Source organism: Caloenas nicobarica, chromosome 9, assembly GCF_036013445.1.
Source record: "Caloenas nicobarica isolate bCalNic1 chromosome 9, bCalNic1.hap1, whole genome shotgun sequence".
NCBI classification, from domain to species: Eukaryota; Metazoa; Chordata; class Aves; order Columbiformes; family Columbidae; genus Caloenas; species Caloenas nicobarica.
In genome coordinates, this window is record NC_088253.1 from 9,314,220 (window position 1) to 9,329,447 (window position 15,228).

Below are 15,228 nucleotides of genomic sequence, written 5' to 3' on the forward strand. Positions count from 1 at the left end.
ATAATCTAGTAACCTAATTAGAATACTAGTATGAAAACAGGGAAAAAAAAAAAAAATAAAACAACCACCCAGAAGATGAATTTTGTGCTACTGCTCATGAGATCTCCACAAATTCTACCAGTCTGCCAAAACTAGTCATCAACATGATTAGTTGCTGAGAGACAAACTTGGTTTTGGTAATGGAACTAATAATTTACTTTTTCTTTGGCTGTTGTTACATAGATACACTGATAAGCAGATGCCAGGAGAAGAGCTAGAATGTTCATTTTAGAAAGGCATTTCTAAAACCAAAAAGGCTCGACTCATGTCATCTACCAGAGTTCTGTGTCTACTGACAGCTAAACATCCTTCTACTATAGCTAAAAGCTTATGTCAATGTTATCTCTTTGTAGGCCAAGCACCCCAAATCCCCCAAAGCAGAAAAATGTGAGCTAGAATATACAGTAGAAATGCGGAAGGCATAGTATCTGTTGATGTTTCTCACCACAGTAATTTTGCAGTCTCTGAAAGTACCTCATTCCCTTCTGCTCCACTAACCTTTCTGCTCACTGTCCATCATGGAAGATGGCCACAGGGACCAGTGCTGCCAACGTAGCATCTTTTAGACAAAGTGGACCTACCAGATTTAAAAAGAGATATTTTCCTTATTCTTACCTCCTAATCTTTTGTGTTCTTTCAGTGGCTCCTTGGATGGCTTTCTAGGCATTCATTGATTAATGAAGTATTAGACTTACAGATTATAGCCAGAAAACAAAACAAACAAACAAAACTAGCCTTTTTGCAAATCAGAGGTCAAAACCTCATCCAAAAATAATCAGGGATCACTTTCCAGTCTGGAAATGGGAAAGTGTCAAAGGCAGAAGGAGTCTGAACTATTTGTATTCTGTATTGTGCCAGACATACAGGATGACATCTCATAGCTCTCTCAATATCACCAAATAGACTTCATTATTTCTATCTCAGGCTTTTAAAAATCCTTAGTACCTGGGAAAATAGGTCTTTTAAAATTTGAATTGAGACTGAAAAACATTTCTGACAGAACGAAAACAATCTCTAGGAAATGTTAACAGAAACTTCAGATTTCTCCTTCACGATACCCTGGGAGCTGAATTTCTCACATTAGCAGTCCCTGCCAGTTCAACCTGAACACGGGAGAGCTCCCTTTCTGAACCAGTCAACTCATTAACAAAGCAGCATGAGTGGAATTTTTTGACACAGAGGAGAATCCTAGGTTCCATTCACAAGCTCTCTGACTTAAGCTACACACACAAATAGTGCATAGCACAAGAATGAAATAGCATCTAAATGTGTCCTTGAAAACTTCTAGTATTTTCCCTTTGGTGACTATTTAGTGTTTTTCACTTATGGCATTCAATAGTTATTTCCCTGAGTGACAGAAAACACCCACTGTTCCAAATCCTAACAAGTCCTTGACAGTTAGTGGTACTACCAGCTCTGTGGAACACAAGATACATTTTCTGTTAGAATCCATTTCAAATTATTTCTGCTGGTGAATGTAATGTATTGGCATATACGTAATCAACCTGCATGCAAGAGTGGGAGAAGGCAGGCAGATGTTTCATTGCATTGTCAGGTAGAAATAAAAAGGAATTCAGGCATGTTGGGATCAAGGGTATAAAGGCAAGTAGCTTTCGTTCTCTCATACTTCCTGAAGAGGCTAGAAATTGTTTTTTAATAGGGAAATGACTCCACAACCCCCTGTTTTCCTGACTCTTGAGAACAGCTTAGATTCAATGACACAAACAGTAAAAATGAAGTGTACAAAAACATGTTAGAGTCAAACATTCAAGATAAATGTAGAAGAAATATACTCTGTCCTGGAGTTACACATACACATTAGTGTTTTTAAAGGTGTCTTTGGTGTCTAAAGTATATCCCGTCTGCCTGGGTAAAGCTTTCCCTGGCGAGGTGCCTGGTTCTTTTCTGCAGGGGTACAGTATCACCATATCAGTTCAATACACAAGGAACGTGTTCCCATTTATTACTTAAAAACCAGCTAATATATTTCAGTAAGAAGACTACTCTTGTAAAATACTGTTTCTTCACAGTAATTAATCAGCAGCTTCCTCCATGTAACAGGTTTATTCTTATTTTTTCTTACAAATGACAAACTAGTTTTTCCCACATACAATCTTCTGTTGCTAATTTAATTAACTGGAAGCACGTGACTAGTTTATCTTTAACGGTGCACACTTTTTTGAGTGGAATCTTTCAATGCTTCCTATATTAGTTTCCTGCCTGTTTCCTCCCACTCTCACATTATCCACCAGGAACCAAGTCTACACGTTGTTTTTCATTGGCCTGCAGTTACAGAAAGTGATTATCTCTGTGGCACACCAGGGCAAACAGAAATGACCATCTGCCCTGACCCAGAAACATATACTATGAGTCACCGCTGCACTTTCAACTTCAGTGTCTCACACCTTCTCGAAAAGCATTTTCTGCCTGTGCATCTCCATAACTAATTAATTCTTAGCAAGTGCTTACTAAGTAGATTAGAAAAGCGCTGTAGCTGCAGGCTTTATTTATGTTAATTGAGAGAGGTTTAATCTCACACTAGTCAGCATCTAACCTTTGTAATAGCAACATTTGAACACCACAATGTTCATCAGAAATATTGCCAAAATACTTTTCCATGTCTGCTGCTTCGTTTCAAAACATTAAGATACCGTTTCCCCGAAACAAAGCCGCTCAGTGGCACTCGGCTGCACAGGCGCCGTTCCGAGAGCAGAGCCCCCAACAAAGGCTCAGAGAGGGGCTCAACCAGCCCAGCCCCTGCGCTGTGTCAGGCCACAACTGCAAATTAGAGACTTTCAGGCTGATCCATGATCTTGCCAGTAACATACTGCACAGCATCAGGCAAGTGAAGACATCCATTGTCCCTTTTGTTATTTATCTATTAAACGAGTATGATAGCATGAATATTCTTAGCATGCACAAAGGAACATTCTAAAGACTCTAAATGGCAATTTAGAGGTATTCAACTGGCAGGCTAGACATAACAAGCTGAATTTCAGAAGCCATAAAGACAATAAAATAAAGCACAGAGCTGAAATAATTTACTTGTTTAATTAAATTCATTAATGTAGCTTGAATTTTATGCAGTGTTTACGAATAATTGAAAATAATTGACTTCGCTTACATACTTAAAAAACTTAACTGGTAAAGTCTGACATTCTTACAACAGCTCATCTAACCAACCTGATCTGGCTAAATAATCACAGGTAATGTCATGTATCTGAGGCCTTATTATGCAGCTACAGTGCCTACATCCCAGGCTTGTCTTGCTTCTTTCTATCTCACTCTTTTAATAAAATCATCATCTTGTTACATTGCCATCAACAGTGTGTGAAGCCAAAAAGACCCCACTGGGTTATGCCCAGGAAGGGTAGAATTTTATGATGTAATATGAAGTCCTGTTAAGCAGCATTAAATAGGGAAGAAACGTAAATTAAATTATATAGGCATTTAGTAGGAACTTAATAATTCATGTAAGAGCAGGGAGGATCCCATAATCAGGTAGGCACAATGTTTTAGAGGGGAAATACATTGGCCTGTAACTGTGTATAATTTGATTGTTAACACAGAAGCAAGCTACCCTGAATTATTCAGGTTTTGCTTCTCAGTCTGCTTTCCCCACATCTCTCTTTTGAAACCTGCTACATCAGCAAGACACAGCTCCTTGCATTTCTGTAAGCTTTGATATCTGTATGAAGCTTGTATTAAACTTGTGTTAAACTTGTTTGTATACAAAGAAACAACGGTGATGTACAGATACAACATTTAAATTTACTTTGAACTACAGATGTTCATTTTATACAGTCAAAGGGAACAGGATCTCACACATAGGATGAACAAAGACTGTTCTGTGGCAGCATTACAGGACAGTACCTATGCAGAGCTAATACCTGTGCATCAGGAAAGCAGTTCATGAACAACTGCAAATCCAGTACTGTCATAGAAATATCTGCAGCACCAAAACCAGCAGATTCTGCACAGTAACACTAGAGGAGCAAGCACAGCAAAGGGAACACCAGTATGTTTGTGGGAGTTTTCACAGGAGTTACTTTTCCCTCTTGCTACAATATAACACTGCGAAGTAAATGGTTTTATTGTTATGGAAAAAATATTCTTTTCTGTATTTCAAGGTGGGTTAGTACTTTGGTTATAAATTAACTTCCACTTTTATCATGTTACTTGAGTATTTTGAAGAACAAATACAGGTTTAAAATGTTATAGAAGTCACTTGACTTCATAACAGGTGTCATTTCTTCAGCTGAAAAATCTGTTTTCATCAAACCAAAAAAGGGAGAAAAACCTGCACATGCCATTATTATATTATCACTTAAAAAAAAAAAAAACCACACACTAAAAGACACAAGATGGCATTTAGTATTCATAACAAGGTACCAGCCTGGTCTGATATTATTAGATTACCCTCTTACTATGTTAAAAGTAACTGATGGGTCAATTTTCTCTACATCTTACTATAGTGACAGATGAAAGGCTTTTTGCCCTAAAGGTAGGATCAGTAAAGGGCAAGAATAGCTTTTGATGAAATGAAGTCTCTGCTTTAGGGGGTTCAGTGTTATTATTCAGCTACCATGGATTACAGATTTCCTCTCCCCTTGCCCCAAAATGTTGATGTAATTGATATATAAAGCATACACTGATATGGTAATTTATACCAGAGGATGAGTCCAGTGAATAAAAAACCAGGTTGACAGTATCTGAATCCTTCGAAGCCACAGAGCAGTGCTTAAAACAGACACATTGTGGTGGCTTTGCCCTCCCCAAAACATGCTACAAATTCTGCAGGGGAATGTTCCTTCTTCCAGTTCTCGTCACTGGATTGGTACGTGGTAGCTCTGGGATCTCAGCTGTAAGGTTTCTGCTGTTTTCCTCTACATGCTGATAATATTGAAAACTAATGCAGAGAACAGAAAGTGTGTGAGAACAGCAACATATGAGAAAATGTTTCTTTTAAAGGAAATTATGGTATCAGCAGGTATTCCATAATGATACCATAATGTCATCAGTTGTACTGCACTCCTTTCAGGTTCAGGTTCTTAAACACAGCTTGATTTTTCCTTCGCAATTTACTACAGAGAAAAGCTCTGGCTTCAAGACAAGGGAATCTCACTTATATAAAAATTATATTTACAGCTAGACCTGCAACATGTCTCATAATGATGCAGCCAAAAAAAAAACCAAACCACCCTTTGACTGATGATGCAGTGATCCTTACAAACTAAATTAAGGAGCAGGGCTCGTTCCAGTCAAAAACATTCCATGCACTGACCACAGGCAGAGTCATTAGAGTCCTCTGATACCTCTATCAAGATCCACGGGGCTTGACCATAAGTGTATTTAGTGCCTCGATTCCACTGATTTCAATCACAGCCGAGTGCCAAAGCATATTGCTGGATCTGGGCTACAGTTGTTGCATTCTGATTTGCTAAGTATGGAGTTGATACAGACATGATTACATTATCACTGCAATCCAATTACACGGGGTGACGTTCAGTGCCAACTGTAAGGTACTGGCCTGATCTTGTAATACTGATATCACATTATCCCCTTTCTTTTTAAGAGTAAGTAGCAACTCCATTCCACAGGTTTCAGTATCTTCACCATTCTTCCTGGCCCTACAGGTCCTGGATACCATTATTACTATGTTACAGTGCACTCCTTGAAATCATTTGAGAGGTAAGAACGTAATGAATCCTTTGGTCCAGAAAACAGATCTGCAGTCAGGATGATTTTCCATGATCTCACTGGTCACCCAAATGGACCAAAATAGCCCAAGTCTGAAAACATTCTGACACACAGAGAGTCGTTTTTGAATGGGTAGTCTAGCATGAGGGAAAGGGGCCTGCAGATATTTGGATGACATGGGCCATAGTTTGCAGTCACTTTCCTGACTGGCAGTTCATGTGCAAGAATTTGTGAGTTTTGGTTTACACTCTATCAAGTGCTACTTTTAACTGCTGTAAGTAACCAAAGAAGATGCATATAACTTTTGTGTCAATAACCCATTCTATGTTGAGTATATATTTTCTTTTGCAATTACAAAAAGCTGAAGAAACAGAACTTTAATAGAAAACTGCAACATATGTGTTTTTATTCAACACAGTAGATTTTTTGAGAACCTTCAGTTTTTATCCTGCTTAATAATCTAGAATTGTCTACAGTGTAAAGCCAAAGATTCGCAGACCCTCAGGAGAATGCTAATGCATAAATGCACACTATGAATTGATCAGAACGAAGAAGAGTGACTAACTGCAAATTAAGGATTACATAAGTAGTTACTAACAAAGAAACAACCACAAAGCTCAACAAATATTCACTGAATAGTGATTCTGTTTCAAACTGTACTATTTGTAGTGAAACGCAGTCTTACCAGACAATCAGCTTTTTACTACAGAACAGTATTGTAAGCATGCACCATCTACAAATTATGTTGTCTTTTAAACACTTGAATGCATAAACAAATAGCTGCAAAATAGCGAGACATCTCAACAGCAGCTAATTTATGTCCAATTAATGACTTCACTCATCTCATGATGAAGAATCCCCCAGTTAGACTTCCATTTTTAAAGTATCTACAGATTTTGTTACTGTCTCTCTTAGCTGAATCCTTCTTGCATTAACATCATAAAATGGCTCTAATGGCCAACTTGAGAACTGACTTACTAGGATTTACGGATATAAACTTGAGATAAAAATTACCCTCCCAAGCCAACAGATAACACAACAAGTAGTTTTGCTCCACAGCAGTAGTCAGTAGTCTAGATCCTGATCCCCCTTGTGTCAGCAATAGTCTGATGCACTGAAGCAAATGGAGTCACTTCTAAGTTTCCATCCAGAATAAATTCTGTCCCACTCTCTCTTCAGTCAACCAGTAAGTTTGTTTAAGCAGACTGCTCTGAAGAGGCAGGGCAATTGTCATCCTGAAACAAAGGCCAGTGAAACTGGGAGTCCTTCCGCTGACTTCCATGGCCTTTGGATGAGGCCCTAAAACAGAGAAATCAGAACACTGGAAGGGATTATATCCTAATTCGAATAGTCTCATTGACATTCAGACAAACCTTCATTGTTCAACAGGAACAGAACCAAGCTAAGTCTGTCTAATAATTCTGAACACTGCTGTCTTGAATATTATTTGACAATCAACTAGACATCACTTAACACGCACTACAACATGACAGACAAATGGGAATCTAATAACCTTCTCTAAACCCTGTATTGCTGTCACTAGAATCACTTTAAAATGCAAAATCTTGGTGCAATTACAATATGATCTACTCAATATATTCTTTTAAATTCAAATGGTGTACTCCTGCAGAAAGTATTAAGAAACAGGTGCTGCTCAAGGAACCATGCTAGGCTTTTAGAACAATGAAATCTTTTTTACACAATTCACAGAGACCTATTAAATCAGACACGATCCTTTCTCTGGCTGTTCTCAAAAGCACTAGAACATAAAGCCCTCAATTTTGGAGTTATCATGCAGGAAGTGGTCCTGTCCCAACCAGCCCTAAGCAGCAAAAGGCAATACTACCGTAGATGTAACTCATCATCTTCTAAGACTGCAAAGACGCTTTTCAGCTCTGATACTCAGATGGCTGTTGCAACTGATACAGGATTGAAAAAAACAAATGTGCTGTAATACAGTTTTGAAAGAAAACCAGGTGTCTTCCATGTTGCCTTTAGAGAATCCGCATGAATTTGTGAATTGATATTTGCACAAAGAAGGAGTACCCAGATGCAGAGTGAATGAAGCAAGCCAAAGGGATATGTTGGGGATATGCCTTTCATTAATACATATGTGAGTGTACATTTAAGTATTTAAGAATAAACATCTGAAAAGGTGCCTCATAGTCAAGGCTTCTCTGAGATCTTTCCTTAAAATATTTTCATTTTGAATGTCACTTGCTGGATTCACGCTCAGGCCTATGGCAGAATTACTAGTCAGAGGACAAATGGATTCTCCCGTGAGCCTCTGGAGAGGGTGATATTCTTCCATAGAAAACTATTCAATCATTCCTTTTCAAATGCCACACAGAGAGTCTACCTTTCTGCCACTCTCTAGTTAAACATATTTATTCTCAGTAATCTTATGGGTCAGGAAATTTCCTCAGGAAATATCAGTGGTAAAAACTGGTCATATTGGTTCAGTCTCTAATGAAGCCTACTGAGAATGGTTAAATGAAAGTGGACATTTGGAGAAAATCAGACTCACTCGATAGGCAATGAAAGCAATCAGATGTCAGGCTCTGAAGGAATAAGATGTTAGAGCTACGGAGTTAAAAAAACTCCCAAAAAAGAACAAAAATACATACCAACCTTTCTTCAGCCTGGTTCCATTTAGTCCTCAGCTATGACACATTTTTCTGTGTATCATATTAACTTGAGAGTCAGCCCTGAGTTATTTTTATACCCACAAAAATATATTCCTAAAATGATAATGCCCTGAATGAGTAATCTTTCAGTCATCCTTGGCAATCAACAGGGGACATCTCTAGCACTGTTACATCCCTGCAGATAGTAGCCAGACATCTCCTTTGCAAATTACCAGATAGCTCATGGAAAGTGAGCAGGCATGATAAATGAGCTGTAGTTTTCTAGACTGCGCTTTTTAACAGATGTATTTACATATTTCACAATCTAACGGTAGGGATGGTGCATGTTACTGCCAAATGTTAGATGAAATGTTACCAAACAGAAGTCTCCCAACAAATTCCCATCATCTTGACTATTAAGATCAGCTTGCCACATGTAATTTTTCATGTTATATCCTTGATCAAGATTTTTTAAGCTATTGTTACTATTTTAATTATACTTTTCTTACTCACCAAGGCATGAAAAGAAGTACATATTTACATGAGCAAAGAAATTGCATAATGACTATCTAGAGACTTGTGCACCTTAAATTTTTACAATATTTTGTAAGCTTATTAAATAATTAAATACAAAACCCCCACATCAAAAACCTAAATCTGATCCCATTTCTATTTCACACTGCTCTTCAAAGTGCTCTCCCTTTCCGACAACGGCAGAGCATTCTGTCTTGCCTGAGCCAGCTGCTCTTTATCACAACATCTGACTTCCCTTGGGCAGTGGCTGGTGAGAATGAGCCACTCCTGCACCCCTGGCTGGTAAAACCCCAGGGTTCCACCCAGTTGCCACCAGTGACAGCGCGGGGTTCCACCCAGTTGCCACCAGTGACAGTCTGGCCTCAGGCAGCTGTTGAGAGAACATGAAGAGATTCCTGGGGAAGTTGTCATTCCTCTCTCTTTTGCTGGAGAGGAAAAAACGGAGCCCATATCGTGCTGGACCATTTGCATCTGCTGTGCCACATGAAGCAGCACGTTGGGGTACGCTGGGGCAGATACAGGGATAGCATAAAGAGACATATAGTTCCCACAGCAGCGCAACCTGAGGCAGAACAAGCCTTGTCATATAACCTGGCTCAGGCACGTACAAGCCCCAGTGAACATGCAATGCATCCCGCTCCAAGAACTGGCCCAGGCTGTGGAGTCCCACCACACAACTCAAGTTGTCTTACTTGTGTCCGTGGCAATGGTGGTGCTTTAACGCCACTTGAATAATGAACAACAAGCTGAGCTCAAAACCCTGCCGGCAGGGCATTCAAAATCTTAATAAAATACAATATTATTAGTGTATTAAGTCTGATGGTTACTATTCCCTCATGGATGCGTGCTTAATACCAGCTAATGTGTTCGAACATAGACTGAATTTTGTGGCAGCACCTTCTGAATAGCAACCACACAATGATACAACCACAAGTCACATTCAGCAGGGCTCTATTCACGTTCAGCAGAGCTCTTAGCAGATCATGCATCTTCAGTCGTGTCAGGCTCAGCGCACTTCACAAACACGTAAACCACAAACATTAATCTGGCGCTGCTACTATAATCATGCAGTTTCTTTATACATTCATGTCTGTTCACATGTCCAAAAATACTTGCGTTCATTTATTAGCATCTTAAATATAAAGGTCTTGGGAAACAGTGCTTTGGTCAAGAAGCTTATAACTGCCCAGGCTATGAACAGGTTACCCTCTTTACAGGTTTTTAAGGAGAGCCGAAGAATTAGAAGGAAAAAAGAGCCAAACCCCCCATACTCCACAAATGTAACTTGCTTTAAAAGTGATTTCTGATTTGACTGACCACAATACATTTTCAGTAACTTCCTGAAAACCTCCAAGCTTCCAAGGTTTGCTAGCACAAATATGACACTGAAACTAAAGCTTACATATTAGATCTTTTTCTCAGAATAGATGTTGTTTTCAATTATAATGTCTGCATTTCATGCTGCACTTGTTAGTCACATGTTTCATGCAATTTTTTAAGATTGAAAAGCCACGTTTATTATTAGTATTTTCAAGAACTTTGCACAGAGCATTCTAAACTCCAGAAATATTTATTAGATAAACATGTGGATAACTCTGGATCATGGAGTTTTTGAATAGCAAGGGCTTTGGAGATGACTTGTGCACAAACTAAAACGCGGATTACATTAATAACCAGAAAACATATTTAAATCTAATCTTAGATCTAACACTCTGTATATTTCAGAAATTTCAAAATGAGGAAAGAAATTTTGCTCCTACCTCTTCCAAAGCCCATAATGAATCAACCACAGGCTTGATCTTCTTATTGGTATATAGATTTAGGAGTTTGTCCATCACACCCTTGATCAGGCCACCTCGATTCTGTTTAAAAAGTAGATTCAACAGGGAAAATCCAGCAATGACTTTGTTCTCCTCATACAGCTTGATAGGATTTACTTTCTCAACCTGCCACCACTGGAAAGCAATAAACAACAGGGTTAGAAAACCATCTTTCAAGAAATGAACTTTTCTGTTCACAAGGAAACTGTCAGGGCTGATGTGATACACGACTCATCTGTCAGAGCTGAAGCAACAGCCGAGAGAAGCACTAAGGACTATATTTAGGAAAAAGACAAAAAGGTATACAGCTGACTGCCGTGAGGACAGAAAACACAAACTTGTGTTGCATGAGATTTGGGTGTTAGAATAGCGACAGATCTGGGTTTAGGACGTGGCTCCAGAAGTAAAGAATTTGGACCTCCCTTCTTCCTTCTGCTGCTCTGTTCTCTCAAGAGAGCCACGCAGGCTGTCCTCGCCTCCGCAAGCAGCTCTTGACCTCTACTCTTCTCTCAAAAACAAGGAAACTACACACTGCTCAGAAGCTTCCATTTACTTTTCAACCATTATTGTTTGTGATATTTGAACAAGCCTCATAATGTCTAATGGAATTATTTTATCTCATTTAGCCCAAGAGCATCCTTGAGACTGAGATCCCACTTCGTAGGAAATTTTATCTGAATGGGTCAATTTTTAATTAAAATTTTCTTACAATTTTTATGAGTTAATTTTACAGTATAATTACATAAAGAAATTAGTTATACTTTTATTTTAGAAATTGATATAGTATTTCTTATTAATTCAATTTAGTATTTATTCAGTCAATAAATACCAGTACTATCTGAAAAACACTTCAGTTGAAATTGATTTTGTTGGGCCAGCCTACCCTGCAAATTACATTCATCTGGATATGTTAATATAAACAGTAAAAAAGATGCATAGTAAAGATTATGTTGTTTTAGTTCACAAATGCACAACAACAACAAAGATTGTGTTACTACAACCATTAAGAAAACATAGGAGGCAAAGACTAGCTTCTTGCTACAGCCTTGATTTCTGAGCAGAATTTTGTGGTTGTAGTAAGCTGAAGAAAAAAAAAATAACATTTGAATTTGGGGTTTGTTGATATAATCAATTAGGAAACAAAGGCAACATCATCATCTCTTTGATGTTACTTGACATGAACATGGAGAAATGAAAAATGCATTTCTGTACGGAACTTCTGAAAAGCTGAAGGTGACTGGACACAAGCACCATCTGAAGAGATATATCCCTTTAATATCTCCTTTAATTCATTGCACTGTCCTGACAGTGTTTTCAGATATGAAGGACCTACAGGGTACAGTTATCCATATCTATGGATATGATATTCTGCCATAAGTAAATAAGTAACACAATCAAACTTTAAACGTGGCTAAGAGATATACGTCTGATAGCAAACAATTCAAATGTGCATTGCACATAGATCCAGCTCCTGTCTAGCTGTCATACCAGAAGAAAACCTCAGACCGCACTGCAGTCAGAAAAATGCTCTCTGTAGGAACATCAGAAGTAACAACTTAGTAGAGATAAGTGAGAATGAAGAAGATGAAAATGCTACAGAAAAGACTGAAGTTAGAGGAAAGAGCAGAAGCACAGCACTGGGACACTTACTGATTTTGCAAAACTGAAGAAGCTTTTTGTCTCCCCAGTAACCATGTTAGATGAACCTGTAAAAGATGAGCACATTCACACACAACTTATTACATGCTGACAAGCGGATCATTTATTATACATAGAATCATTTCCATGATTCGTATTTAAGAAAAAAAAATGCTCCCCAGGTTTAAAAGGGATCGATAGACATCCTTATACTCTGGGAATAAATAACAAAGAGGCCAAGCTGGCAGAGCCCTACAAGTTTATAGGTATTGTGAGATGACAACAGAAATCTATCAAATCTTCCAAAACCAGTAGCAGGTTAAGTGCTACTAGGCATCTTGACACCAAAACTCTTCTATAGCTCTCTCCTTCTCTGCAGTAAAATGCCATTTGTCTCTGACACACTATTATTTAGCAGTGATAAGCACATAGGTGTCGTTTCACTGTATCTGTAGAACTAGATTACAGTTTCCTTGGCCATGCTGGGATTCCAATGGTGTGTAGAATGAGAGATCCAAGCTTTCTTCTACACTTCTGTATCACCCAGTAATGTTTAACAATCTGGAACATATGTTCAGTTTCACTTCTGAATTGTTTATTTTTTTTTAATTTTTAAAATTGCCTTTGTATTACCTATTGTTTCTCAATAACTTAGTTCATGCTCGGCTTCAGTAAAATCCTTGATCGGAAATGGCCAAATTGAAAAAGTATAACATGGCGGCCTCCAGTTCCCAAAGAAGTGGCACAGGGCATTTTAACAGATTTTAAGCTTGGAAAAGCTTTAGTTTTGAAATATGTACCTGGCTTTTTCCACTCACCATATAAAATATAAGTCCCAAGTGGTTTGAGAAGACTGAGGCCTTTCCCAGTATTTTCTCCACACAGACAGTCCAAAACAATATCTACTCCATCTGTCGAGATTCTAAAAAGCAAGAAAGAAATTTCATTGTACAATAGGATCCACAGGACCAGTCAGCCAGCGTGACACGGGCTGATCGGTAACATCATCCTAACATTTTCCAGGTACTTTAGAAAGGACTCTGAGGCTCAGGCATTGACTACACGAAAACCTTCTCCTCATCAAAAGGCAATTCAAACTCATTCAGTGCTGGAACCTGAGTCTGTTGGGCTGTCCAACCCACACCTTTCAGGCTTACAAGAGTGGGAAACCATCTTGTTCCCCATTTTTGAGGGCTTTCAGTAAAATCATCTTCTCAAAAAAGAGGTGATAGTTATAAAGCTCTTTTTGAATGAATGCAAGTATCAGATAATGTATTTTGGTCAATGAATGTCAGAGAAAAAGGACATTTTTGTTATTCCCATCTTCTTATATTATTTTTCTGAATTCTTAAGGAAACAGATCTTATCCTAGCTCTTCTCACATCAAATTATGTCCCTGTAGAATTTATAAAGTCTTTTGTTTCAGACTTTCTATCAGCCAGACATCAGCAAAGAATTAAATCAAGCATGAGAAGTCACCAAGAGGTAGGGATTTTACCGGACTTAACAGAACAGAATCCCACCCCTTCATAACCAGTCTCCCTTTGGTTTCAGTAGCTATGGCCTGTTACCCAGCGTCAGGGCTGGTGTCAGGGAACTGTCCCAGAAAGAACTGTCCTGATGAAGGGCAGAAGCAGCCAACATTATGTGCAATCATAAACTTATCAGAAGTTAAAGGGGCTTTATTCCTTTTTTTAAACACCAATTTCTGTTCTATCTGCACCCACATCACATACCACTTGGGTCAGATCCGCTGCCCCTGCCGAGAGTTAGGATTAAGGTTTGTGCTGAACTCTGATTAAAGTTTTCAAGCATTCTTTCTTGCCAAAACAATGTTTGTAAAGCGAGGATTGCTAGAATTCAGCCTTCATCTCACTACAGCAACTTTCCAGGGGCAACAAAACACTTAGTTGTGTATAGTTCCCCCAGAGAAAGTCTATCAAAGGGCAGAAGAAACGTGCTGCAATTCTTCTGAGCTGTAAGAAAACGGCAGGGGTGTCATCTGCTGGACAAGTGCTCTCTTGTTTGGTAAAACTTCCCATATGGAACAATTTTCCTTTGATACAAAACTTGCTTTGTGATGGATCATTTCAAGTGTTTTCTTAAGACCCTGGAGTGCTCCAGAAAGAGCATCAGGACACGGTGCTTTCTCCTCCAACCCCAGCCTGCTTTGCCAACTGCTCGACGGTGCAATGCCCGGAAGGCCCTTTCAGAGGGCTGGTGACCTCGTACCGAGAGACTTCCCAAGACTTTGCATGTCACTCTGACGAGTGTGTAAGTTTGACAGGAAACCTGTCAACTCTACTACCCTGGGGTGCTGCTTTGAGGAGTTTCTTGGTTTATACTCAGCTACGTCATCTGGTATTTTGACAGATACAAGATGAAGGGAAAACATTATTCTTATCTGTCTGACAAATAAAATCAAAAATACATTTTTTCCTGATTTTTTTATCAGTTCCAAAATTTTAGCACCTGCATCAACATCTATATCTAAAAACAGTTAGACAAACGGGAAAACAAATTATTTGAAAGCATGTAAATAGAAACACACATGATGACTTCAAAAGGCAACAGGATGATTCTAATCTGAATGCAAACAAACAAAATCTAAGGATCTGGAATTAAAACAGACATCATGTGCTCTGAGATCAAGCCTTGGCAGCAGATAAAAACCCACACAGATGGAAAAACACCAGAGAACTCCAAGACCTGGATAACTTACTGAAAGTGTCCTAGTGCATTACAGTGAGCTACCACATATGCAGATAATAGCAAAGTACATACTTTATTCTTTTTCACTTAATGTACTTTGCTTGTAACAGATGTCCAAGTATGAACATGGGCTAACAAAGCTCATGTTGCTTATGAAG

General features: G+C 38.6%; 1 protein-coding gene across 1 annotated transcript in view; it reads right to left on the reverse strand.

Moving 5' to 3' along the window:
• VAT1L (vesicle amine transport 1 like) overlaps window positions 1–15,228 on the reverse strand; it is a 55,336-nt gene that overhangs the window by 18,226 nt on the left and 21,882 nt on the right. The window contains exons 5-7 of the mRNA XM_065641132.1: window positions 13,177–13,280; window positions 12,371–12,426; window positions 10,661–10,855 (exon numbers count right to left, since the gene is read on the reverse strand). Of these exons, the coding sequence (XP_065497204.1) occupies window positions 10,661–10,855; window positions 12,371–12,426; window positions 13,177–13,280 (355 nt within the window). The remainder of the gene's footprint in view (window positions 1–10,660; window positions 10,856–12,370; window positions 12,427–13,176; window positions 13,281–15,228) is intronic.